The sequence below is a fragment of the Pterocles gutturalis genome, unplaced genomic scaffold (genome assembly GCF_000699245.1).
Source record: "Pterocles gutturalis isolate BGI_N339 unplaced genomic scaffold, ASM69924v1 scaffold363, whole genome shotgun sequence".
In the NCBI taxonomy this organism is placed as follows: Eukaryota; Metazoa; Chordata; class Aves; order Pterocliformes; family Pteroclidae; genus Pterocles; species Pterocles gutturalis.
Window position 1 is genome coordinate 1 of NW_010120078.1, and position 26,716 is coordinate 26,716.

The 26,716-nt window shown below is 38.5% G+C and overlaps 1 protein-coding gene across 1 annotated transcript in view; it reads left to right on the forward strand.

The window, feature by feature from the left end:
• Positions 1-4,044: 4,044 nt before the first annotated feature.
• The window catches only part of LOC104464105 (slit homolog 3 protein-like), a gene marked incomplete at both ends in the record, with an annotated part of 133,906 nt that continues 111,234 nt past the window's right edge, over positions 4,045-26,716 (forward strand). The window contains 3 exons of the mRNA XM_010076731.1: positions 4,045-4,116; positions 14,113-14,184; positions 25,920-26,063. Of these exons, the coding sequence (XP_010075033.1) occupies positions 4,045-4,116; positions 14,113-14,184; positions 25,920-26,063 (288 nt within the window). The remainder of the gene's footprint in view (positions 4,117-14,112; positions 14,185-25,919; positions 26,064-26,716) is intronic.

A 26,716-nucleotide genomic window follows, 5' to 3' on the forward strand; every position in this document is an offset into this window, starting at 1 on the left:
TATAAATATAAAATAAATAAATATACACAAGAATATTGAGGATAATGGACTGCTCACTTGCAGCACTCTCAGTATTTTGATTGTTTACTGAGTATTTCCTGCAAGATTATGCAGTTTCCTTTTCTTAAATAATTGGATAACTGAGATTAATTTTTAGGTAGGAGCCAGTTGTCCAAGATAATATTTATATGACTTGATATTAGTAGGTTAAGATGATAGCAGAAGATTGTGTATGTTAATTCAAGCATTGTATTTGCATCTATCTGAAGTTTGCTGTTCACAATGTCTCTCCAGTAGACAGGGTGGGAGAGTGATTGGGTTTTACCAAAGGAGCTGAAATCTTTTGTGTCTTGGACTTCATCATAATTGCCCACATCTTCTCACATAATTAGTTACATGAACTTAAATGCACTTATCTCAAAAGGAGGATTTATTTGGCACCTGTAGGATTCAAATATGCAGTTGAATAGTTAGGGATGGTGGTTCCCCTGACTTTGGGGTGCATATAAGAGGTCCTAACTCTATGGTAAGTTATTCAAGGGCTTTAGAAGAGGTTTGAGGGGCTTGAAGGTGATACATCCTATCTCCAGAGACAGAAGTTGTTGTCATTATTGCAAGAAGTATCTAAGCCCAGACATGCCATTTTGGGTTCATTTATGTAGCAGCTGTGCTTGTACCATAGTTCTGAAACTTCTAGCCTACGAGTTCCAGAGTTTATGGCATTACCTCCCATTTTGTCTTTGCTATTCTGAGGCTTTTAACTAACAAGTTTGTAGCACAAGACTGAGCGCCAGGAACGTAGAGCCACGCTGAAAGTTGTGGTTGTACCTCTCTAGCTCTGATGCTTGTTGTGGTGTTTGTCAAATAGTAGTGGCATAATTGTCAAGATAATTTTACTGTATATTAGCAGAAAACACATTGAGATTTCACAGTCTTCCCAGTAGCCCCGTGGCACTGCTACTTCTGTTAAGGAGCTTCTAAAAACGAAACCATATATGACATGGATTTTTGCTGAGTACTCTTGTCAAATGAGAACAGTCCATTTTACATGTTAGAGATAATCAAGTAGTCTGTTTCTAATAGTGTTAGTCGACAAAGAGAATATTCATCCAATCCTATGAATAGTTTTGCATTTGGCTGCATCTAAAAATAAATGTTTTGTTTCAAAACCTTTTACAGTAAAGACATTTAAGCCACACAGTCATATATTGTACAATGACTCACAGGGTATCCTTGCTCCCCTGGTGCAAAGTCAAAAACAATTTGTGTCCCTAACTGGTAACTGAGCACAGTCACCCTCCAGGGTGTGTTCAACAACCTTTTGAAAGAAGATCTCTACCATGCTGTCAGAGGTGCAGGGAGAATAGTATGAGGTGACTAATGTGTTCCCTGCCTGGGTGGAATCCTGATAAGTTTATTACATTTCCAGCTAAAGAGCTACGTTTCCACTGAGTGATTCAGAGATACCCTAAACTGTGAAAATGAGCCTTATGTGATCGAAATTGAGTTAGTTGTGCAGGTTAGAAAAACCCGTATCTCTTTGTCTTGATGTAAATCAAGCACAGAATAGGATGGTCTTACCAAAGCAGACCAAAGGAGGGGAGCAAAAGTACAGGGAAATAAATTAATCCCTTTGCCTCAGTGAAGTCAGAAGGAGAGGGAGCCACCTTATCCAACAGCAGTGGAGCTTGGGCTCTAATGGAAAGGAAATAATGCGTCTAATTATCTTCTAATGCTGATTGTAGTGCATCTGCATGAAGTGAGTGAGTGTCATCACCCAGCATGGCATTTATGCACGTTCAGGCACCATTAGTTATACAGTCATTAGCGTCCGGACATGGGGAGAGAGAAAAGATGGAAATGTTGAAATATAGCAAATCAGTGAAACAGTGGTAAAATACTTGCTTCAAAAACTAGATGCCCCTTTTCAGATGCTTGTCATTGTTTGGCAGACTCATAATTTCATGTTATTGTAATAGTTTTTAATGTGTTCCTCAATAAGTACATAGCACAGATTCATATCAGACCTCTGCTTACATGCTAATTATGAGATAAAAAGCAGCAAATGCTACCAGGCAGTCTATACAAGTTTCACAAAAACCTGTATAAAAATAAATATTCCTACTTTCACTGTCATAAATTTGGCTGCTGTGTGTTGAGCTGAAGAACTGGAAACCTTCACCGAATGCTGTCCTTGTAGGCAGGATGTTGTAAGAGAAATCATCAGTAGATTGCAGAGTGGTTGTTACCTGAGCTGTATGAAAGAACCAAACCATATAAAAAAACTAAAGAAAATCTCACTTTATGTGGCTAGATTTGAAAACAGTTAGAGGACTTCATTAAAATTTTAGCCAACAGAATTCGTAGCTTGAAACACATATAGAACAGAAAACCTTTCTGATTCTTAAGTTCTTGTTCAAGTGATGTTTATTTAGAGTCTGACTGGGATCCTTAGCATGTGCCCCAGTGGAAATGACAATGAATAAGTATGTGAAATACTGTATTACTCCAGCTTCAGCTATCAGTGAAAAGATTTGATACTGCTGATAGCAGCTGTCAGTGAATGCAGTGAGGTGGCTGAAAGTTATGCCTGTAGCTAAGCACCTGGTTGAACTGATTGACAGAAAGATTGGATTGCAGTGACAGTCATGATAAGGCACCCAGTTCTGAGCATCTGGGTCCCAAGTGTAGAAAATTTGGCTTCATGCATAAGGAAATTGTGGCATAGTCTATATTTATCTTTATGTACTTGGTCGGTTATGATTAAAATTGAAGAGTATTTTCCAAGCCAGGAACACACTTTCCCTTGAAAATGACAGCAGGCTAGAACTGAATTCCACTCACATCGTAGCTGAAATGGTGGAATCTTGCTGGGGCTCCCTGACAGGGTCTGCAACACGCTGGGTGTTCCCCACAGTACTGCTGCCTTCAGAGGTCCACAGTTTCCGTTCAGATGCTCGAAGGCTTTCCCGAGTGTCTGAAAACTCCAGGCAGACCTGCTAGTGCTGTGTCAACCCTCTCCTCGCCTGCCTCACCAGATCAAGGTCATGGTAGAGTTTTGCACTGCTTGTTTTCTCTAGGCCATTAAAAGCCAAACATCACCGGTGCAGTGCTGAACTCCCCAGTGAAACTGGTGCCTGCTTTGGTTCTGGGGGGTGGGTAGTCTGTTTCCCATCCCCTTTCCCATTGGTATTAAACAGAGATCACATGGGAAAAGTCTTAGCACAGAAGAGTTTTCTCTTTTGAAGAATTATTGATATTGTTTCATATAAATTGAGACTGCCCTTTAGTGGGATTTCCTAGGGTTTTGATGGGAATTTTGTTAGACTGTACTACATGTTTTTGGTATTTATATGTTCGTCTTTACATCTCATTTACCACACAATTTTTTCTCTTAGACAAACACAGTCTTGCTGCCTCAGAAGCCATTGTCCTGGTGCCTACACCACACTGACGCCGTTAATCCCACCGTCTTCCTTCATGCATGTCTTGCCAGCACCTTCCAGCTGCCTTAAAACCTTGCCTCACCTTATACATCATTGCACTTCTAATCAAAATATGGTCTTATATACTGTCACAAAGTTATGCTTCCATGCCTGCATTTAAACAGTCAACCTTTATGCTTTGTCACAGGCTGCTCCTTGTGCTTGAAAGCCACCCCACAGTGTCACAATGCTATCTCTGTTATTAATAGTTCTTAAGACAGTTTTATCAACTGGTTTTATTCAATGGGCTTACTCATGGTTGTTCTTCAAAGCTCTTCATATAGTTATATTTATCTCAATGTCCGTAAAATGAAAGACCTGATTAACAGGGAAGCTGCCAATTTATTGAGGCTATGTCCTCTCGTACTAACTGATGTTTTCTGATCATTCCTGGAATTTGTGTGTCTGTCCCCTTACATAGGTGAAAATTTCTCTGAGGTAATATGATCTTTTAGTTCTGCTTTTGTGTCAAGTATATTCTTCCAATAAGCTACAGCTAAAATATTTTTGTCACATTCATGTTTGCAAATCTTTTTTTAATCCTCCCTTCTCTTTACAGAGACATCAGCAAGAATCAAATATCTGACATTGCTCCTGATGCATTCAAAGGCTTGAAATCTCTCATTTCATTGTAAGTAGAAAATAGAACTGAATGGGCATTTGGGGAGAGCTTGCGTGTAAGAGAAATAAAAATGATAATGTGCTGTCTGGGAGAACTTATGTTTCTGTGTGCAATTGCCAGCTTGTGTGAAGCATCTGATCTTTTGTAAATGAAAAATTGGTCATGAAGGTTAGAAGGAGGAACTGTTTACACATCTCTAGTAAGTTGTTTTATAGATGAACACCCCTGGGGTTACTGACTTGTTCACTTCTTAGTGAACATGTGCACCTGCAGGCTAATCCATGCCCCCCAGCTCATCATGGCACAGAAAAACCTCGTCATAGCTTAGACAGTGTTTGGTGGTATTAATCAGTGAGGAGTTAGGGGAAATACTTCCATGCTGAGTTTTTCTTTATTAAAGAACTGAGATTGCACTCTCCTGTGAGTTTTTTGGTTTATTTGTTTTTTAGGTTGGTTTTTGGTTTTGTTTTGTTTTGTTTTTTTTTTTTTTCAAACCAGTTAGGGAAGAACCTAAGCTCTTAAGAAAATGTTTATATTTCTTAGTTGTAATTACTACTTTATTAAGCTGGAAAGGGACGAAAATATGACTTCATACAGAAGATAAAAGGAAGGTAGGATCTCTGGACAACCATTTGTTTCTCTATAGAACACAGAAACTGTTTTAGCACCAACTTGAATATAAATGCAGCTATGGTTCAACCTATCTACCCACAACACTATTAAAACAGTGGAGCTTTTGATGGTCAAAAGGAGCAATACCAGGTCAGAAGCTGCATATGGAGAATGAACTAGAATAGAGTGTTAGAAAGAGCCCCAGGTTGAGAGAAAAGGATAAGCTCAGCTGGAATTATATTCATATAACACAGCTTGATTTTTATGAATGTGGTTTATTTCTAAAAGCTGCCATAATTTTATTCTCTGAATTCTGGGTAATTCTAGCAACCTATAGAACTTGTTGACTAGTGCTAATATTAGAAGGTTATTCAGTACTAAACTTATATGTTGCAGTAAACTTCTGAGCCAGAATGCTCAGAGGATGGGTCTTTTTTTGTGCCCTGAATCCAGCTGGGAGAATGCCAGAAATATATATTAAGTGTTGCTAGCCTTTGTTGAATAGTTAGGGCAGTGTTATTCAACATGCTGTGGAAATGGTCAAATCCCTCAATGCTGTCTGGAAATGATTCAGTAAGAGAATGACATTTACTGAACACTACAGTTTTGGCTTAGCATGGAACTACTGCTGATGCTGCAATGCTACAGCTTTCTGGTCTTGGCAAACCTCCTGGCTAGGAGCAAGCGGGACAGGCAAGACATTTCTACTGGGATTGACTTCCCAACTCAGAAGTTATTCAGCTTTAACTATAACTAATTCTGATATCCCCAGGTGGCCTCAGGAGTTGGACCGAACACATCAGTGTGGACAGAGAGGAAATGAGAATATAAACTGGGCAGGAATTTATGGGGTTTTGACCTGCACACAGAAGCAAGTGAAATTACTGTGTATTCTCTGTCCAGTCATCCAAAATGACATTTTAAGTAAATGATGTTTAAATATGTTTGTGTCCAAGTGCGTAAAATAGTGCTTCAGTTAATGCTGGGAGGCTACAGGGGGGATGAGAGAGCACAGAGAGAGGAGATGCAGCACAGAAAGAACTATAGAAAGGGAACTGCCTCTGAGCAGTCTTTCCTTTGTTCAGTGTTTGTCTCTGCCTCAGTTTCCTTCTGCTGCAGCCACATAAAGCTGTTGTAACACACAGTCTGTTCCTCCTCTCTTTGGCAGACTGGTTTCTAGGACGGTATTGACTCCAGCCTTGAAATTGTAAGCCTCCTTCTCTAGCTTCACTTGTCCGTTGTGCTTGCCATTGGCTTTTACTTTCTTTTGAAAGGTTTTATTTTTGGTGTTCATTGCAGGTAGGTCTTACAAATGTGTCCCCTGTGGCTGATAGGCAAGAGTTGGTTCCCTGATCTTTCATGACCTGTCACCCAGACCTCTGGCAGGTTCTTCCCTGCTGGTCTCTTCTGCAGTTGTTTCAGTTTCTGAGCCCTAGATATCTTTATGGAGCAAGATTATCTGCTGTTCGGCAGAGTCTCGGTTTCTATGAAGAAACCTCCTCCAGGTTTCTACTTCTGAGAAGTAGCGGATCTTCTTTTGTCTGATCTCTGCTATAGCCACCAGTCCAGTTGTGTGAGCTGCAGAAAGACAAGTAAGTGCAAGAGAAGATGTCTCCTTTGAAGTGCCAGCCCTCCCATTGAAACTGTCAAAGGGGAAAGAGCAAGGAGGTAGAAATGAAGACAGTTTGCTTACTAGTGTTTTCTCTTCTAAGTGGCTCAGTCTTTTTGGTGCCTGAGGCTCCAGTAACTTAGTCAGCTGCATGCCCTGAAGGAATGCTCCTCCGCACACAGTGCTTTGGCTCAGCTGAGGGTAACTTTTATTTTTCGTATATGTAAGTCAAATCCGATTGGTGGCATACATTTTAATGAGGCACCATTGCGGTTTAATCTGTGCACAGAGCAGCTGGACTTTTCAGCTAGCTGAGTTAAAACAAGAATAAAGGAGGGGAACATATTAATGCACAAATTAAAGTAAGCAACTTTGTTTCCCTTAAGAATGAAGCACTGCTGTACTGCCTAAAATCTTTGCTTTATTCCCCTGCATTATTCCCATTTTCTGCTCCTCCCTTTACTCCATGCTTGCCTGCAATTGCAGTGCTCCCAATGGGTCTAGGAGAGTGAAAGTGCTTATCTGGAAGAGAGCCAACGTTGTTAGTCTAGCTGGCTAATGGACGCCTATATATAGTGGGTTGCTACTCTACTTTCTTCTGAAGTTAACTTAGGTTAGTGTTTCCGGCAGATCTGCTTCTCAGAGTACTCTGCCTATTGTACCTATGTAGCGATGGAAGAAAAAATGGTGTATTATAGTTTTCAAAACACAGGAATGTATATTACAGAAGCAGTTTTCCCAAAAATGTATAAAACTTAAATCTTTTAAAAGTGCTAAGTGATCCATATGCTAGCAGGTCGTAAGTTTTTATTTTAAATCTATATATTTTCTCTAACAAGAAATCCACCTATGGGAGTCAAACAGGTCACAAAATCTTAACATTTTAAATAAGCCATTTCTACCTTAGGATTTTTCTGCATTTAGCAAAAGAAGGGCAAGCTTGTTCTTGTAAGGACTGAAGACTTCTCCATTCCCCACACACAGGGGAAAAAAAAAAAATTGTTTTCTCCATGCCTATTTTTCAGTGGGATTTTGTTCCCTGTTCATATAATGATTGTGTGGAACAAGGAATTTCTACTCTGTTTTTCTTTTTTTTTACCCCTGGTTGTGACAACAATTAAGGAACCAGAATAATTCGTCTTTAAGAATGTTTTTTTCTTCTTCCCAGAGTCTGCCTTTTCCTTTTCCTTTGTGTCACATGCGAGTGGCACCGAGAGTCACTGGTCAGCTCTGGTTCTCTATGTTCTGTGGATTCAATTCTGTTACTCTGTCTGAAGTTCCCTTTCAATATTTAGGCAATAGGGCGTAGATCCTTAGCATATGCTTGGTATGAACTTCAGACGTGTTTATGGACAAAACTGAAGATACAGAGTTATGGAGAGCTTGTTACAAAGCTGTTGGTGAGAATGGAGGGTGTTGTGGGTCAAGGCCTGAGAAAAAGGGTCATCAGTCCTAAAGATGCTACTCTGGGATTTGGAAGGAAGAAGTTACATTGCATCATTTCAGTGACAGCTGTTGGACAAATAAACTGCTTGTCTGTACCGAAGTGTCTCCTCTTGAGCAAGTGGATGTGTTTTTCTGTCTTAAAGAGATGATACAAGGGTGTATACATTGAAGGCTGTGAGATGTAATGATACTGCAGAACTTGGGACCATATGAAATATCCAAGATGAGACACAAATAATTTGAATTATTTGAATCAAAAAAACCAGTAAGCAGCACAGATGTGAGTCGTGGTGATGTAGCCATGGCTTTTGTGTTGGAGGGATTAGTCTTGCCATCTGTTACTTCCATCCAAACAGGAGAGCAAATAGTACCCTTGCACTGAGAAGTGTGGCAAAATTGGTTGATTGCAAAAGAATGTGTTATCTTAACTTTAAGCAGAAGTTTGAGAAATGCTCTGTTTGTAGTACGCTGTGTTTGTGTTACATAGAGTTGCAGTTTGCTGGAGTTGGAGTGGTTAATAACTCAGTGCAGAACATGGGGGCTAAGTTATGAATAGTCTCATGTTTCAAGATTGCTGCACACACTTTCTGAAGTAAATTAATTTTTGATTTAATCAACTCAAAACCTGTCTAATATTGGTGAGGGGATTGTATCAGCATTTGGTTATCGCTAATACTATCAAAGATAAATGTTATTCTTGGGGTCAGTAAGCTTCCCACAAATGTAGGTTTGGAAGGCTATATCCAGACTGTCTGGGGACATTTTATGAGATGTGACAAAATAGTCTAAAGCCTTCAGCGTGTTAAATGAATAAATTTTAGACCACTGCAGAGGGAGAATTCCTTTGCTTTTGTTCATATACTGAATTAAGCTAGTGAGCAATTTAAAAGCTTAGATCAGCCTGGGCACAAAGACAGGAGACAGCTTAGATTTTGACATAGCAGTTCCATTTAGACCATCATCTCCTGGGTGATGATGTATGTGGTGTCATTCATGGTGATTTGAAATCTGCAATAAAACACTGTCTATTGCAATAACTGCCAAACTTATTTTAAGGTAACAAATTGCTTTGGGTAGTTTTACTGTGATTTATTTAGCCTAACTTGTTCCGAAAAGTATGACATATAGTGCAGGGGAAAAAAAATTACATGTCTAAGTTTCTTTAAAATATTATAAATTTATTGCTGTTTTTACCCCTATCAATTCCTCCTCTTTTGAAAACTTGAATTCTTATTGAGCCTGTGCCATTGTATGTAGCTTGGGAAATATAATTCTTCCTAGCAAGAATTGTTTTCACAGTCTGAAGGAAAGTTAAAAGCATTCTGAGGACTGAAAAAGACATTGCATAAAGTCAAAACTTGACACTTCAGTAAGAATGTTTCAGCCAAGCCAAAATAAAGGAACACTTACCCCAGACCATATGGTTTCCAGCTAAGGGATTCTGTGCTAGGCTTTCATACCCCCAAAAAGTTTTATGTCACCTTCCAGGGAAAAATCTCTATATTCTGCGACCTGACTTAACAAAGCAGCTAAATTGCAACTACATTTGCAAGTAAGGTAGGCCAATGGACTGTAAAATAAAGACAACACAGCAATTATTGTTTCACACCCTTAGAAGGTGATATGCTAAACTTCAGTGCATAAGAAAGGCCATGTGTCAGTAAAGTCTTTGCAAATTCCTTGGTTTTAAAATTGTTCAAAAAGTCAGAAAGTCTAGAGACTGTGAAGAATCAGTGAGACTTTCATGTCTCTGAAGGTTTGTTACACGCTTAATTACATTCTCACCCAAGTAATATACTTGTTGCTGTGGGTGCTTCCAATGCGGTTTTTCTCTGTTATGTCCCAAAATTTAAATGAGTCCGTGCAATGACTATTTTCACTGTTTAATCTTTATTTTTAACTGCGTAGAAGATCACTTGGATTAATCTGCAAAACTTGAAGTTTAGTAGTAACAATTAAATGTTTAACTGGAAGTCTAATATTTAATTAGAATAGATACATTTGGGGGTGATATTAAAATATGATGCCAGAATCAGTCTGAAGAAACGTAACACCTCATTATGAGTTTTATGTGTTTGTGTAATTTCTTATTGCAGATCCACAATAACTCTTCAGCTGGATAGGGTTCTTCTTCCAGGGATCTCCCCCAGTGCTTGCCAGGGGTCTGTGCTTTGTCTGTGTTGTCTTTCCCATTGTTTGTAAGGTTGATGGCAGCCTGAAAAGTACTGCAAGTTGTGAGCCAATCTACCAGGTACTTCTGAAGAAATGCAGCTTGCGGTTTCTGGCCATGCTGAAAGCATTTAGCTGTGAACTGGCAAGCTGATGGCTTTATGCGCCGCTAGGAATATAGCCCTCAGATGGTTCAGCTGCACCTGTGCAACTTGCTGGTGTTAGAAACCTGCCTGCAAAAGATTTGAGAAAAGTTTGTTTGGGTTAAAAATACAGTGAATGATTCCTCACAGTGGTCATTCTGGTATTAGATGTACCTGCCTTGTGGAAAAGACAAGAAAACGATTCATGCACTGGCAATTATGATGGGTTTGCACATCTTTCTGACTGTTTTTTTTAATTCAGACTGGTTTTGATCTTTGTAAAAGAGACTCCCACGTGTGGTGAGAAGAGAAGGAAAGGAACAGTAAGAAAAAGGATACCTGATACCTGTTGTCTCTCAGTCAGTTTTGGTTTAGTATCTAGTTGCTACTTTTAAGATCAGCATTGTGAATGTAGAATTAAGCTAAAGCTCGCTTACTCTTTCTCTCAAAATATGCATCATGTTTAGGGTAATATTTTCTCCACCTGACCGTAAATGGTATTTGTCAGACCTGTGGCTAACTTGGTCTCCCAGCAAAATTGAGAAGCAAATGGACAATCAGGAGCACACAATAAAAATTTTAGTAATTTTTTTGTGTTTTAATAAGTGTTGTTCTGATTAACTGATTCACTGTCTATTGGCAGCAATTACTGAGTTGATTTTATTTTTATTACATGTTAACTTTATTAGTGTATTTTTAATAAAAAATATTTTGGGTCTAAAATTTAAGGTGCTGGGGGGTAGAGGGAGGGTTGTATTCCTATGCCAAGCTTGCACTGTGGCCAGGACACCTGCACGTCCTGCAACATATGTGAGGGATGCGAGTGAACATACATTTTTAGAACTTGTAATGCCATAGGCAAATCTCCTAAAATTGATCTGTTGGAGATTTCAATGAAGTTCTTGAATTGACTTGACTGAGTTTCCTGTTATATGGCCTTTTGAAATTATTTTTTTTGTGTAAGGTTTTTGTTTGGTTTCTTTTTTCCCCCAAAGCTGCTGTTCTGGAAACAGTGCGGTGGATGCTAGTGAGATGGGCAGAATGACAGGACGTAGGGGAAAGTGGCTGCAATAATGGAGAGCACCTAACCTGGCCAGGCTTGCCTGCAGCCTAACTCATTCAACTGCAGTTGGTACATGCAGAAAAAAAGCATGTTGGATCAAGAACCTGACCGATATTCGTATTTGTTTGTATGAGTATGCTTTCCTGTCTTAAACAGGAAAAAATAGAACTCTGAGGAAAGCAAAAGTTTCTGTGCTTTTGATTAGAGTAAGTGGAAATGAGGAACTTAAGAAATGAGATGCAATGCATTATGCATCTCCCCTCCTCTTTGCTTCTTTCTGTAGGACCGTTTGACTTCAGCTCTGGCGTGGCAGGCAGACAATGGCATTAGCTAATTTGGCGCTGTGCAGTGCTGAACATGAATATGAATTAGAGACAAGTGCCTGAGCTCTCATACTGACTTTTGTTTAGCTGTTAATTTGTTTGAATGTTAATGTGCCACATGCACATAAGCCCAATTAGGTTTGAAAATGCTTATTTTCTTTTCATGTCTTCTAAAAATTGAAGCTTTGTTTTATTTTATAAGCTATTTCAATCTGTTTTATCTCACTCAAAATAGTAAAGAGGATGTATAAACACATCCAAGGTTTAAAATTCAGTGGAATGCTGCATTCTATGACCTTCTGCTCTTAAATTAAAAGAAAATGAAAAATTAATAAGAGTCTTATTTTGATATTTGCATTTAGCAGTACCATAACTGACAACTGCACTGAGCGTGGGTGTTGAGATTTCTTTAAGGTTTTACTTTACATAAGTGTTTTTACTTCTATAGCCAGAATAACCCTTAGTCCTGAGTGGGGATTTTTCTGCTTCTTTCCATGGACATTTTGTCCAGTTTAGCTTCTGAACATGTTCTTATATGTTATAGCATTGTGCATTACTGATCAGTGTTGATGATCCAGCTACTCCACAAAAGTGGAAGGAAGATGTTCATCTAACATCACAGAGCTTATAATCTAAATTTTGTATACAGATGATGCACTTTCTGTATAAAGAAATGTTGCTCAGAAAGAGTGGAAACTGAAATAGGGGTTTGCTTTTGCTTCCTGATACAGGTGCTCACATCAGTTACAAGAAGTCTGTGAGTCAGCCGTTTGGCTGTTGGTTTAGAGCCCAGTGAAATTCAGTGACTTCAAGATTATCCCATATTTTGAAACTGCCAGCTAATGGGCCTGCTAGACCTTTCAAAGTTCAGCCATTGTTTCTGTCCAGTTTTGGGTAGAGTTATAAAAATCTATGTACATTGCATGAAATTTTGTTGAAGTAGGAAATTGTGTGTGTCTTCTGAAGATGAAATTAGGAAACAATCAGAAAATTTTGTAGTACTAGCGTGCTTCACTCCCAAAAACCACTTAACTGTAGCAGCATGTTAAAAGCCAAACTCCTGACTCTGCAATAGATAAAGACAAATAATGTTACATTTGTTTAGGGAAAATATAATGTTAGATAATCATTAATTTCTTGGATAGCGGTTCAGTTCCTGCTAAACTACAAAAGTAGTGAAAAATGAAGTTTCAAGTTTAGATTTTCATATCTAAGTGGTGTTATTATATTTAGATTCATTTTATTTTGGCTCAGAAATGAGCTGATCTGGGAACTCTCCCACAGAGGTAATATACTTCCAATAACTGATGAAGAGAAAACTGAAGCAGCAATACTCTGGGAGGGCCAGAGGGCATTGTAAATGGTCTGTCATGCTACGTGTTTGTGTTTCAGTATGTTCAACTCACCATCATATTTTAAATGTTGAAAGACAGGGTAAGCCAGAATTTCAGCCAGCATCCAAGCCTCACATGGCTCTTTGATTAATTGCTAGCATATTATTCCACATTAAAAAGTTAGGGAATTAGCCAGCTTAGTGACACCTAAGCAACAAAGTTTTGGCATGAGCTGGTTTATAACCATTTACCATGTCCTATGTAGAGCATAGAAATTACGTAAATACTGCTTTTCCAATTGAAGTCTCTTAAAATGTTTAGGTAAGGTGTAAAATTTTCAGAGGGAGCCTAATCTTTTTCACTTTTACCAAGACCCGTACAAGCTCTTAACTCACTTTCTGGTTCTGGCAAATTTTATCATCTTGCGGAAAGGACATGAGTAAATACTTCGGCCATGATTGAAATTCAGGTGTTCCTGTCATATATAATTTTTCTCTGATACCTAGGTAACACATCTTAGCATGACAGTAGCTTTGTCTGTTTTTCCCTTTAGTTCAATTTCTGAGGATACTATATGTGCATTTTTCCATTAAAAAAAGGAAATATTTTTAATATTAAAACTGAATCATGGATAGCAGGTCATATATATTTGTGGTCGAATAAATATATACAGTGACTCTCATTTGTGTTATTAAATCTTTACTGATTTTTATAACTGAACTATACCTAAATTATTTTTGCGTTTCTGAAATAGATGTCTATTTCCAGCTCGGGTTAAATTTATTTATGTTAGCTAGTTGAAATGGTAACGGCAGGTGATGAAGCCATAGTATTTTATCCAATGATGCCTGTGTCACATTTCATGTCAAATATTATATCTTAAGAGATTCAGTTATATGAAATTTTATCTACAACCAGCTTGTGCTCCCTGGCTTTTAAATTCAGTGTTACTGAGCAGAATTCTAGGTTTTTGCATCAGACAGTGTGCCTTTTAATGGTTAAAATATTTCTAAAAAGGGTAGAAAAAAATCCCTCAACAGAATGAAAAATATTTCAGATACAGTTTTTGGATGATGTCCAGTTTCTACATTAAAAATGCTTTCCAACACCAGACAAAGCCTGAATCATAACGACTCATTTAATACCATGTGCTCTCTGAAAAGAAAATGAGATCAGTCATGAAATGAAATGCCCACAGATCCTGGGCATGGTGCACAAGATCAATAAAGAAGGTAATGCAGAGATGTGGGAGGACACTAAACTGGTCTGTTACTTAAGATTTATTTTGTCTTCTTGAATCTTTCAGAGTGCTCTATGGAAACAAGATCACAGAGATTCCCCAGGGCCTTTTTGATGATCTTGTGTCTCTGCAGCTGCTGTGAGTATGATCCCTTCCTTTTCTTTATTTTACACACTAGATTGATTTACTGTTTTTTCAGCTTCTGACGTTAATATAATCACCTTTTCCACTGAAAACTCACTGGGATGTGCTAGTCTGTTGTTTCTGTGTCAGACAAGAGGGAGGCATGGGCTGAAAAAAAAGGGGAAGGTGCCAACAGTTTTATAGCACAGTGTGTATAATGGGTAATAGACACAGAGGACTGAAGTGTGGGGAGGAAATGAGAGACGCGGTGAAGTCCAAGAAAGGAAATTCGGTCACCGGCTGATGTGCAGGTTGGGATGCCATCTGATTGTTTTCACACATTTAGCATTTGTGGTTGAATATCTAGATCCTTGAGGGCTACTGTGTTGCAAGTACCTGCACATGCAGGCAAAATGGCAATATGAAAGCGATTACTGTTGTGAGCCGTGCTCAGTTCCATGTTCTTATTATGCCAAATATGGCTTAGTTGCAAGAAAAATAATTTCAGAATATATTGTGTATTTGAGTATTTTATGCCATGTGTGATTTAACATCCAGTCATAATCAGGGGTAAGATATATATCATACGCTTTTCAGTATTTGTTAATGTAGCCTAAAAAATTCCCTAAGCCAAATGTGAAATTGCAAATTTCACTCACTCTTGTCTCCGTAATCACATTGGGAACCAGTAACTCCTTCAAAGAGAAGGAAATCAGCTACTATTTTAGGCAGTCAGTAGAGGGAGCGGAAGTGGAGTGTGTTTAATATGTATTCCTAACGTTCTGATTACCATCCTGGATGATGCACTCAAAAAGTAAAGGTGATAGATGATAAATTAATCAGTTTGCTTTATATAACACACAACTCTCCACCCCCAAACAATAAATTATATAAAATATAAAATAAAATGTGGCCTTTAGACATGTTATTTTAAGACTTTCTGACCGTCTTGACATAACCAGAAAAGAATATCCAAAAAGTTCATTATTACCGTTGAATGTGTCACTCTGTCTGCAGTCTTTGCTGCACTTGTATGCTATATAAAAATAGTCACAGATTTAGATTAGAAATCCGTGAGCAAAGCCAAAGACCCTAAATAGGAGATAGTTGAAATTGTTCTGTATATTAAGTGAAGGAGTACTTAGATTTGTAGTTTTTCCATAAGATCTTAATAGCAAACATGGACCCCACCCTATTCTAGAGAAGGACAAGCAAGAGGTTTGGTTATAACAGTCCTTGAGCTGCGACGGTTCATCTCCTCCTGCCCACAGCCAATTATTTTGTCTTCGCCTTTTGCACATACTTTTTCTGGCAGCTCCTTTCCTCTCCTGTCCCCTGCCTCACAAGTTTGTTAGTACTTCAGTGACTTCACGGCCAGCCTGTGCTGTAAGAGACGACTGTCTTTAGGGGGGAGGTAGTTTGCCATGTGTGAGAACAGTAAGCACGGAAGCGTGTAGAAGCTGGGACTCAGTACATGTTGATACAACTGGCATGTTAGTCATTGTCAGACTCAGGTTGTGTTCACTACAGTGAAGATGCCAGCAAAGGGACAGCTAAAACTTCGCTTGTCACTTTCACCTCTGAGAAAGAAACTATATTTTAGAAAATCTGAGCTTTATCATAGTCCTTCCCCCCCAGATATTTTATGGTTCCAGGTTTGAAGTGACACAGAGTTGCTCTGTCTAACCCTGCACGCTTTGCAGATTGGATCTTTCCTAGTAGGGAAAAAAAATACCACTCAATACACGGCTCACAGTATCCCATAAAAATGTGGGTCTAGAACTTTTGCATAAAGCAGTAAGCAGGTTTCAACGCCTTTACACTGTAGTCCTTGTGTGCATGTAGTGCAGGCTTTCAACAAGTTACGAGTTTAAGCCCAGATGCAGTAATTTTCCAGTCTGAATTAGCCCAAGTGATGCCTTTTTCTTAAGGGGACAAAATCTGTATGTCAGACAACCATTAAAAGGTGTTGTACCTCAACCATTTAAACATTCTCAAGCTGAGCAGATGCAAGTAGGTTGTCCTGTTATGGGATTCCCAGAGTATTGTGGCTCTGGGGCCTTTCAGAGTGGTCTTGAAAGTGTTTGAATGTAAAGTAGCTTTTGGCCAGGAGAGCACTGAATGAGCCTGCTTTAAATGCAAACAAATGTCCGCACACTTCTGTGATTGTGGCTTTGAAGCAGCTAGTATGGGATTTCTTGTAGTATTTTAATGGATACCAAAAAAATAAATGGCATTTGTTGTTTTTAGACCTGCTGTTGAACAGTTGGAAGAGTGCCCTGTGATTAGGTCTAATTTGGTGTTCAGTGGGCTCTAGATTGGATTTCTTCTTATTAGTCTGGAGACACACTGATAAGAATGCTCTGATTAAGGTATCCTGGTAGCCAGTATAATTTCCTAAGCTTGAGCTGGAGCATTTTTTTTAAATATACTGGCATTATGGTAAAGGAGGACACAACCAGGAAAAGGGAGTTGTTGTGGGTCCTGTATAAAATCGTTGAAATTGTATTTAGAAGGAAAAAATAATTACTGTGCAATTGCAGAGCAGGTAATATTGTTATTTATGGGTTTGGATAAGACTTATCAGAGTTCCTTAAAAATGTCATTATCCTTCTGTTTAAATACACTGTCACAATATAGGCCCAGATTATCCCACTTTTATTCTGGCAGAATTGTTTTGTGTAAGTGCCTTACGTCTGGAGACAGTACCACCAATGTCAGAAATGCTGTAGCTGGGCAAAGTAATGCTCAGCTCAGGCATGACAGCGTCTTAAACCACCGCATTTGACTTTGGTGTATGGGAAATGAAGAGTTCAGAACAAGTTTCAGACCACCTGGCTAGCATTAGAATTCTGTGTTTCTGTCATATAAGACGGGTGGGTAAGCCAATATTATATTATATTTGGCAAGAAAATAACAAGGCATGATTGGATAATAAGGGGGGGCTTGTTGTGGTTTGTTTTTTTTTTTAAACCCTATTGGTTTAATTTGAAATGTTGCTTCTGAAGTCTTCATTGTAATTAGCTATCCTAAGCAGTTAACATTCCCCATATAATCACAATTGGATTTCTGTTAATTTGCTGATTTCACAAATCTTATGTCTTCCTAAATATGTGTTTGTAACCAGCACAGCAGCAAATATTATTGTAGAAGTCTAACTACTCATCTGTTCTGTGCAACAGAAGCTTTTCTTGGACCATGTCATTTTCCTTACCCTGTTTGAAGTTACCAGGAGAAAGGAAAGCTACTGTGGATACTGTACCCTATCCTCATACATTCTTCTCTTCAACAGGCTGAATCAAGTGTCTTCTAAGAATTTTAGGTCAAGTTGCATTTTAGAGAGCTATGCAGTTTTCCAGAAAGGGATAACTGGAATCTGTTTGTTTTTTGGTTTTTTTGGGTTTTTTTAAAGTAAACTGAAACATTCATTTCGTTGAGGCAACAATCAATCCAAGCTGTGAAATAGTGTTTGATTCGTTATTGTTGTTTTGTAACTTGCATTTCAATATCAAAAGAATGGGAAGGATTTCAGTTTAAGGTGGAAGTTTTCAAGTAATGATTATCTGTGGCCGGTTTGAACTCCTGTCCAGGAGGCCTTACACTAACCTTGTTCTGTCCAGAAACTGGCATAGATTTAAACATCCTTCTCACCTGTCTTTCAGTTTTCCTGGAATGTGAACAAGCTCTTTCAGGAGCCCTTGAGTTTGCCAAACTGTCTGCCAGTCACTGCACAGGGGGCACAACATAACACTGCACATGCCTTTCTTTTTCAGCAGCCCTGTGACAACTTAACGATTGCTCTGCTTGTTCCCAAATGAGCAAATGTGCAGAGCCAGTCTGCAGTGAAACAGGGAGTCAGGTGGCTCAAGGCAGTGAGCTGTGGATAATGGGCACCAAATTTGTTAACCAGTATTTTTCATATCTAAGTAATGCACTTTCCTCTCTGCAACCGTATTAAAATGAAGATTCTGGGAGCCTTTTTATTACCGTTATACACTGTGCACTTCACAGTGCTCTGTTTCCTAGAACAAGAAGGTATCATAAATTCTCTACTCTTTGAAAAGATCGTATAGCAAAATAATATAAGGGGATGAAATATCATTTTTCAAGTGTCTGGCAAGTATCAGTTTTCAATAAATCCTTTTCCTTGAGGAAATTTGCTTTGCATAGTTACTAATCATAGAAGTGCTCAGGCGTGTTAATGCTAAATCTTATGGTTGAGATCCCCATGGCTTGCTGAGCAAGAAGGAATCTCTATAGTGGATGCTGTTTTTATGTTGCTAGAAGTAGATATACTCCGGGAGTACATATATACAGAAATCAGAGGTTTGTGTATTCCTCTCTCATAAAATGAAGCCAAAAGCTTACAGCTGCCTTCTCCTTCTCCTAATGTCTGATCATTAGGGAAAATTCAACATTGTAGTTAGAAAAGACCAGTAATCGTATTGGTGCCTGGAGTCTGACATAGTGACAGATAAAGTAAATTCAAAAATGGTGAAAAATTAGGCTTCCAAATCCAATCACCTTATCTGGTTAAAATTGGAACTAGATCTTTGATTTACTAGATTTACAACTTCAACTGACCTTTATTTAAAATAGACTTGTATGAAGTGACGAGTCGTGTGTGTACTTTCAAAAACTGCTGTTATCAGTCTTCCCAAAATTCAATCCGACAAATTTTTCCTTGAGTGATTCTCCTTTTTAACCTGCTTTTTATGCTGTTTCTCCTTGGATGAATAGTGAGATACTTGGTACTCCCATAGCTCTTCTGGTGAGGCTACTTGGAAAATATCTCCATGGCAGATTTGCCAAGTTTAAAGTGCTTGTGTTGATTTGTAATCGTAAATTGAATCACAGTACTTAAGAGCTTAAAATAGGATCTACCAGTTATTCATTGTATACTTTTGGAGCTTGTTAGAAGCTCAAAGAAAATCCAGCAAAGCACAAACCCATACAAAGTATTTAAACAAAAACAAAGTTACTCTATAAAATGTACATGAATTCCAATATTTTTTACTGTATACATTACACTGTTATATACATAGGTGTCATTAAACAGTGATGCAAACAGTATATAAATGCCAGAATAAAGAAATTACAGTTTTCCAGTTCCAAGTCCTTTATAGCACAGTAGTCTCTCCTCCTCCCCATAGCGATCTTCTAAGCTTTAAATGATGTATAAAATCTTGTTCCGTGGAGTTCTTCACTTTTCTCACGGAGAAGAGACAACAGGAGTTTAAAAAAAAAAAAAAAAAAAAAGGCCTTCTGACTAGATGTAGGGGGAAGCGTTTTCATAATGACAAGGCAAGCCATGGAGGTGCCTGCCCAGAGAAGTTGTACATTCTCTGTCCTTGAAGATTTTAAAGATGAGACTGAATAAAACTCTTAAGCAACCTGGTCTGACCTTATAGCTCGCCCTGGTTTGAGGAGTCTAACAGGACAAGAAAGCTCTCAAGCTTCCTGCTGTTCTGAGTTACCCTGTGATCTGCTGAGGTAATTATTTCTCACATAAAGCAAACGTCTGCATTGCATATCTCCAAGTTGGTCATCCTTTGAGTGAAGTTCCAGACCAGATGACCTCTGGAGGCCCTTTACAACCTGTGTCATTTCTGGGCTCTCTGATTCTAAATTCTTAGCAAAATTATATGTGAACTTTTCCTTTGATTACTCAAAATATTTCTGGCTACAGCAGGCATACTATGCAACCCTTGTCCTTCTAGTCTGGGATAGAATATTTTCTGCACAGACCTGTTTAATAGCTTTAGAATTGTTTTCAAGCTGTTTGCCTCAAGCTTTTTTTTCCTTCAGATTTCTGCATGTAGGCTGCTATTGTGATAATATTACTAAACTCAATCACTGCTGTTAAAGTGAGGGAGCAGCATCTGCCAGACACAGAAATGCAATTACAGTCAAGCACTAATGGAAGACTGCAACAGCATCTGCCTTTTCTGTGGCACTTCTGTAGCCCGTCTGCATGCAGCTTCCCAAAACAACGGCTAGTTTGTACGTCAGTGTGTAATTCATTAGCTCTCCTGACGCCAGTGCTCCAAGCTGGACTCACCTGACAGAAGCTCTCCCAGTTATTATTACCCAAGAAACTACCTTCCTGATAATGCAGGAAGTTGAGAAAAGGTGTCTTAATTATCTTGTGATTGTCTAAAATCAGCTGTGGCCTTATCTGCAGGCGTAAGTTAGACAATATTGAATTTTGAATAACAGCAGTCCAGATGCTAGATCAACACGTGCTTTAGGTCTCCAGGTGGTAAGACAAGTACGGCAGGATTGTTTTATGGATGATGTTCAACTGGCGTTGCAGTCTTTTGGATCAGAAATGAAAGGAGGCTTTTAAAAATCTCTCCAAAACAGGACCGTCAGACTGTGCTGTGTGCTTCCTTTTTGACTCATTATCAGCTCATGACTTTTCCATTTAATTTACATTGAATAAATTTGTCATCATCATCACCATTATTCAGTTTCCTGAACATGGAGAAACACTTGATTCAAGCAAGCATGATGATGATTTCACACTGGTTATTATCAGCTGAAGCACTGACAGGCTCTTCAGTGGTCACTCATCACATTAGAAAATGTAAATTTTAGTAGATGTCTAAATATCTTGCCACAGCGAGAGGCGTTCAGATTGCTCCCCTGCACTCCAGGCCATTTTAAAATGTTCCTGGAACGTAATATAATTATTTTGCAAATAAGTAAGCAGGGGCACACACAGTACTGTTGTTAGACGTTGCTTGTCATGGACTGCTGGGATGATGGACCATTTGACTGGATACTTCCATATTGGTACTTCAGCTGTTCTCCCATGATAAGTTGTGTTAAATCAAAGATGATGTTTGATTCCCTATAAATTTCAAGAGAAAATGTTGAAGAAAACACACCAAAAAAGCTTTTTGACTTTTTGCAACAGGTATTGTATATCCTAAGGAATGTTTTCTGCCACGAGTCCTTTCTTTGCTGCCCTATAGCGCCTTTGAATGTAGGTGAAACCTTTGACTATTGTTATTCTATAAAAATGATGTACATTCAGTTTGTGTTCTGCTGTTACCCATCTGAAACTGTTGCCCAGTTCTCTTCCAGTCTCCTATTCATTTTACATCTGTTTTTTTTCTGGTGGGTTCTCATTTTCCCTGGTGGAGTCTGGCATGTGGGATGTGCCAGCCAGTTCATGGGATGCCGAACGTTTCCATTCTCATTATGTTGTCATTGGTGTCAAAACACAAAGCTAGTGAAAAAAGAAACAGAAGTTTTCCAGTGGCTCATTGCAGCTTTTCACCCTGACTTTTTTTTTTTTTTTTTTTTGCTCATTAGTGTACCTAGGGTGATTTCTAGTCTATCCTGTAGCAGCAGAAATCAACCGGCAGTCTCCAGCATGTGTTAAGGTTGCTAGGCTGCTCTCTGCTCTTTCATTCTCCGAGTTACGGAGTTATTTGCTGATAGTTGGATTACTTGACTTCACTGAGCTGAAAATACAAGCATCGCTGAGGGTAAAAGCCATATAAACATCCCCATTTGCTCTTTAAAAACAATTTTTTTCAATCATTTTGGGTTTGGAGTTCAAAATGTTATTTAAATGTTAATCACTTGACACTGTGCTTGGGCATATAATTCAATTATGGGACCATCTTAATTATGCAGATGGTGCTTATGAGCATCTGATACAATTACAGTGCCAATTCAGTGCACATTCGTTCAAGGGTCTGAGCTGAAACACATTATTATTTCAATGTGTAGGGACAAATTCACTTTTTCAGGAAATGGGTTCATGGAATTGCAATACTGCTCTGCTCTGCTCATTGCTTTCGATGGCGTGTAAACCACAAGGTCTTTAACCATTCTTCTGTATTCTGTGGTGGTCCTAGGCTTGGAAGAGATTTCTTTATGTTTTTAACATATCCAGAGGGATGAAAATGGAGACTTGAGTTAATAATCCATCATCCTTCAGGGTAGCAGGCGGTTTTATTTCTACTTGAATTTTTAACTTCCTGCACCACATCTGGCAGCCGTGTGTAAATCTCATCCAATCAAGCTGATAACAAAATAGGAAAATTAGTGGAATTTACTTTCACCAGAAATTGTTGCAAAATAAATACCATGTAATTCCTGCTAAAATAAGACTCAGCGTTTAGTATTGTCCCTTTTGATGCGAGTCCAATGAAAAGCAACCCTTAGTACACTTTGCAGCATGCTTCAGTGTTTAAGGAAGATCAGTGTTTCTGCCTTCTAGAATATGTTTTTCTCATCTGCCTTTGTGGTAGTGTTAAAAAAAAATTCTTATAACCACTTTAAACTCTATGTGAGGCCAGCCTTGTATACCTAATTAATAATTAGATGCCATTAGGAGGGATGTGACAGTGAAGAAAGTTTATGCAAAGATTTGGAATTTATGTAAGGGAATATCTGTCAAGGAGGTATTTTAAAATATCCAAGAGTTTTGAAAGGGATATAAACCTTAATGCTTCTGGCCAAAAGTCATCCTCTAACTCACAGCAAGTAGGAGGAAAAAGTTTTTAGGGATTATTTATTCTGCTTTCTCACAGTTTTCCACTCCCCCCTCCCCTCTTTTCTCCCCAATTCTGATCAGAATAGGACATGAATCTATCTCATGATCCACCGAGTGTGGCCACATCTGCATTACTGTTGAGCACACCATCTGTCCTCTTTAGGTACTGCACATATACTGTATAGATGATACACAGAATAGGTGTTGTCACCTCAGAAAAGCAATGTAGTACCTGAATTCCCATGTCTGAACAGTCTGCATAAGCACTTTCCTGTTGCAAATTACTTTCTCTGATGCAAGGAGAGAGTGTGCCTCTGTTTCTGGTTGTATATAGGATCAGTTTCTCTCATTTTTGGTATCTGGCTTTCACAGAAATGTCACAGATCATATCACCATGAATCTAGTCATTGAAAATCCATGCCAGGAAAACTTGTCACATTGTAAATTCTGATTTCCAACATTGGTTTTATTCATGTTTTGTTGAAACTAATCAGCGAATGAATTCAAATCCTGTGTATTCACCACGGTTCTAGTTCAGCTTTGCTCTGAGGGTTTAGTAAGTGGGACCAAAGATGGTTAGACTTCAAGCCCACTCTTCACACATGAGTAAATAGCATCCACACAACACAACTCTGCTGTGCGTTCACAAAAAGACATGCTGGTTGTCCATATATAAGAATACAATGGTAGTTCAGTTCTAAATGCTCTTATTGCTGGGATTATTTTCATTTTCCTTTATGCTTTGTTACAAGTACTGCTTGCAACATAAAGTATTACTAAAATATTAGAAAACAATTAGCATCTAGCAAAATAAATCAAAGTATATACTGGCCTTCAGTTTTCTTCCTGTATGACTTAGGTACTAAGCCTCTGTTGTGGAATAACCAATCTAAGCTAATGCACATTGCCTAAAACCAACGTGGAACCAGTGTGCAAGGACGGGCTAGAAACTGGAGGATTTGTAATGCATGTCTAGGGATATTGTTCAACACTCAGTAGCTGATTCTGGGTTCTCATGACTTGTTAACTTGTTCTTTATGGAAAGGATAATAATAATACAGGCTAGATAGAGAAAGGCATAGTGCCTGGGAACCGAGAGAGAATGAAGATTGCTTTGGCTCGGACATAGGAACAGCTATAAGAAGCAAGTAGTAAGAGGTGACATTGATGTTTGCTGTTGGACCAAAGATCTCAGAAGTTGAGTGCATGGCAGGAACTGTTCCTCTAGCCTCTGCTTCTGGTGGAGTCAACCGGAGTGTGGATTCGGTGTCACATAATTATGAGTCACAGATATACAGGTTACAGAGGGGTCATACTGGTGCTGCTTATGATTTCATAAAATTATTTTAGCTATTAGTTCATTTATCCATCATTGCCTTCTCTGGGATTTTCTCTTATCTAACATCAAACTTCTTTTTCCATGACTCACAAAGAAGATTCAGGTAAATTGATATTGGCTTTTCTGTTGTCTGGAAAGGTGAATTCTGCTCTGGTGCCCTCTCATACCCAATGCACTGCATTCTTGTTCTCCTTGAGAAAAGGGCTCTACTCAAGTATGTGTCCATCTTTTATATCACAATTACTGCCACCATTTACTGCAATAATGAGGCTCTGCCAAAATGACAGTATGAGCAGAGAGCTGTAGTGAGTGTACAATGTTTCAAAGGTTTCAGCAATGCAAAGACAGGTTGCTACACAGAGGAAGCACCTTCTGAAGTTATTTTTTGGAGCAAAAGAAGAGCATCATGTGCAGCTAACAAGCATGCATTTCTTCCCTGATAGGTTGCCCTGTTGTCTGTAGTGGTGTATGTGCATTTTGTTGAAAATGGAAGCTCTCTGGGCTGGTAGAGGTGTGTTTAAGGTGGTATATTTGTTCGCTGAGAAATGGAGGATGTCTTTTCCTTTTTACATACATTTATCTTCTGTTTTGGTATTAATATGGTGCCTCATAGAGAGCCACAATGTTGCAATATTAAGTCCTTCAGAGTCATTGACAAAGTAGCAAGAATTTTGTGATCAAGAGAACTGAGTTCACAGCGTATACTGTTTGTGATGTACCATTTTTCTCAGGCTGATAGTAGTCAAAAGATGTGGATTTTGGCTTTTATAAGAAGAATAGGTAATTTCCTGCCTATTTTCCTTCTAAGTGCAAACTAGCACATATGTAGATGACAATGACAGTGTAAGTGTTCTCATGTTTGATTGTCTCAGAGGGAGGTCCAGCTTCTTGTTCAGATTCTGTATACTTGTTATAGGTGATAGAACTTAGGCTGTATAATCTAAGAGAACTTGCACAAGTACTGTCTAAGATTTTCTGGCTAAACTGATTAGTTCTGCCAGCTGGCTGCTGTGTACATGTGCAAAATATATATATAAAAAAAGGATGTAAGTTGCCTTTGTGCTGCTTTTCCACAACTGCACAGGAATCTGGTGTAGCTGGAATGGAGCAGGTTCATAGAGCTGTAGGACAATGGAGGTTGGAAGGGACCTCAGGTGCTCCCTAGCCAATGTGACTGGAGAACCCTTGCTCAAAGCAGAGCTGCCTTATTAGGTCAGAGCAGGTTGCTCATGGCTTTATTTGGTGTCATCTCAAAACCATCCAACAGTGGAGACTGCACAGCTCCTCTGAGCAACATGTTCCACTGCTTGACTGTCCTTAGGTATGAAGCAAGCTTGCCTTTCAATAAGTTTTAGTCCAGACCCTGCACTTTTCTCTTCTTGTCTCTGAGGAGAATCATGTTTCTTTTCCTTCCATTATCAAATAAACCCTGCAGAACTTATCAAAAGATGTCAAACTTCCAGAATTTCAGTTAGAATTAAGACAGCTGCTGCTAGAGAAAATTTTAAAAAAAGGTTAATTGTGGACTTTGTGTATAAGTGTATGCATGGAATAGCAAGGTGGGGAGTATTTACCATTTCTGTGTATATTAAGCTGAAGACTTCTTTAAATATTCATGTAGAATTTTGAACAAATGGGGGGGCATAAAAAAATTTTTGTGGGGACATTTTTTAAGATAGCAAGCAGTTACATGTCTGTATATTCCCCAGCTATGAGAATATTAACGTTGACTGTGGTTTTTTCACCTTTTTAATCTAACAGGCAAAAGAAGACCTTTAAATGTTGATTGGCTTTAGTGACTGGTTTAATATTTTTTAGATTTAACCCCAAAGTTCAGTCTATCTTTATTTGATTATTACAAGATTAATGAATTATAAACCTTTCCTCTGTTTCCAGGCTTCTCAATGCCAATAAGATCAACTGCCTGAGGGTAAACACGTTCCAAGGTCTGCATAATCTCAAACTGCTATCTCTTTATGACAACAAACTGCAGACCATCAGCAAGGGGCTCTTTGCACCTCTCCGATCGATCCAGACTCTGTGAGTATACAGGCATATCATAAATGACAGCTCTCTCATTTTCCCCCAAAGATATTGTGTGGCTTTTCAAAGTCTTTGCAACCGACATTTAAGACAATTTGGAAGAGACCCCAAGGTAGTAGCCCCTCCTTTTCTGACAGAAATAAAAGGAGCAAGAAAAAGAAGTGTTGCATAAATTAAATAATAAACATTTTCTGAGAGTCTTTGAATTGGAGGCATTAGGAGAAGAGGGATCAGAAGCAAAATTGGAAGCAAAAGCATAGAAATTACTCGATATTTTACAGAAGAAGGTTTAATCCTAAAGCTGTAAGTAGTAAGATAACAAGGTGTACAAAAATGACAAAGAAGGAAGAACGCCCTCACCCAATATTGTATATGTGTGTTTATATATATTTGTGGGTGCATATATAGATATAAGGCTCTGTGTGTTTATGTAGTATGTAAGTATATGTATTTCCAGTATTTAAATATGTGTTTGTATATATATACACATACTGGAATATATATGCACATTATATGTGTATATACATACATGTGCTATAGTACTGGAAATGTATATAGACACATGCACGTATCTGTTTTAATACTGGAAATGAATTGTCCAAATTAGTTTTATAGATGTTTCAATTCATATAAAAAGGAACTAATAGAGA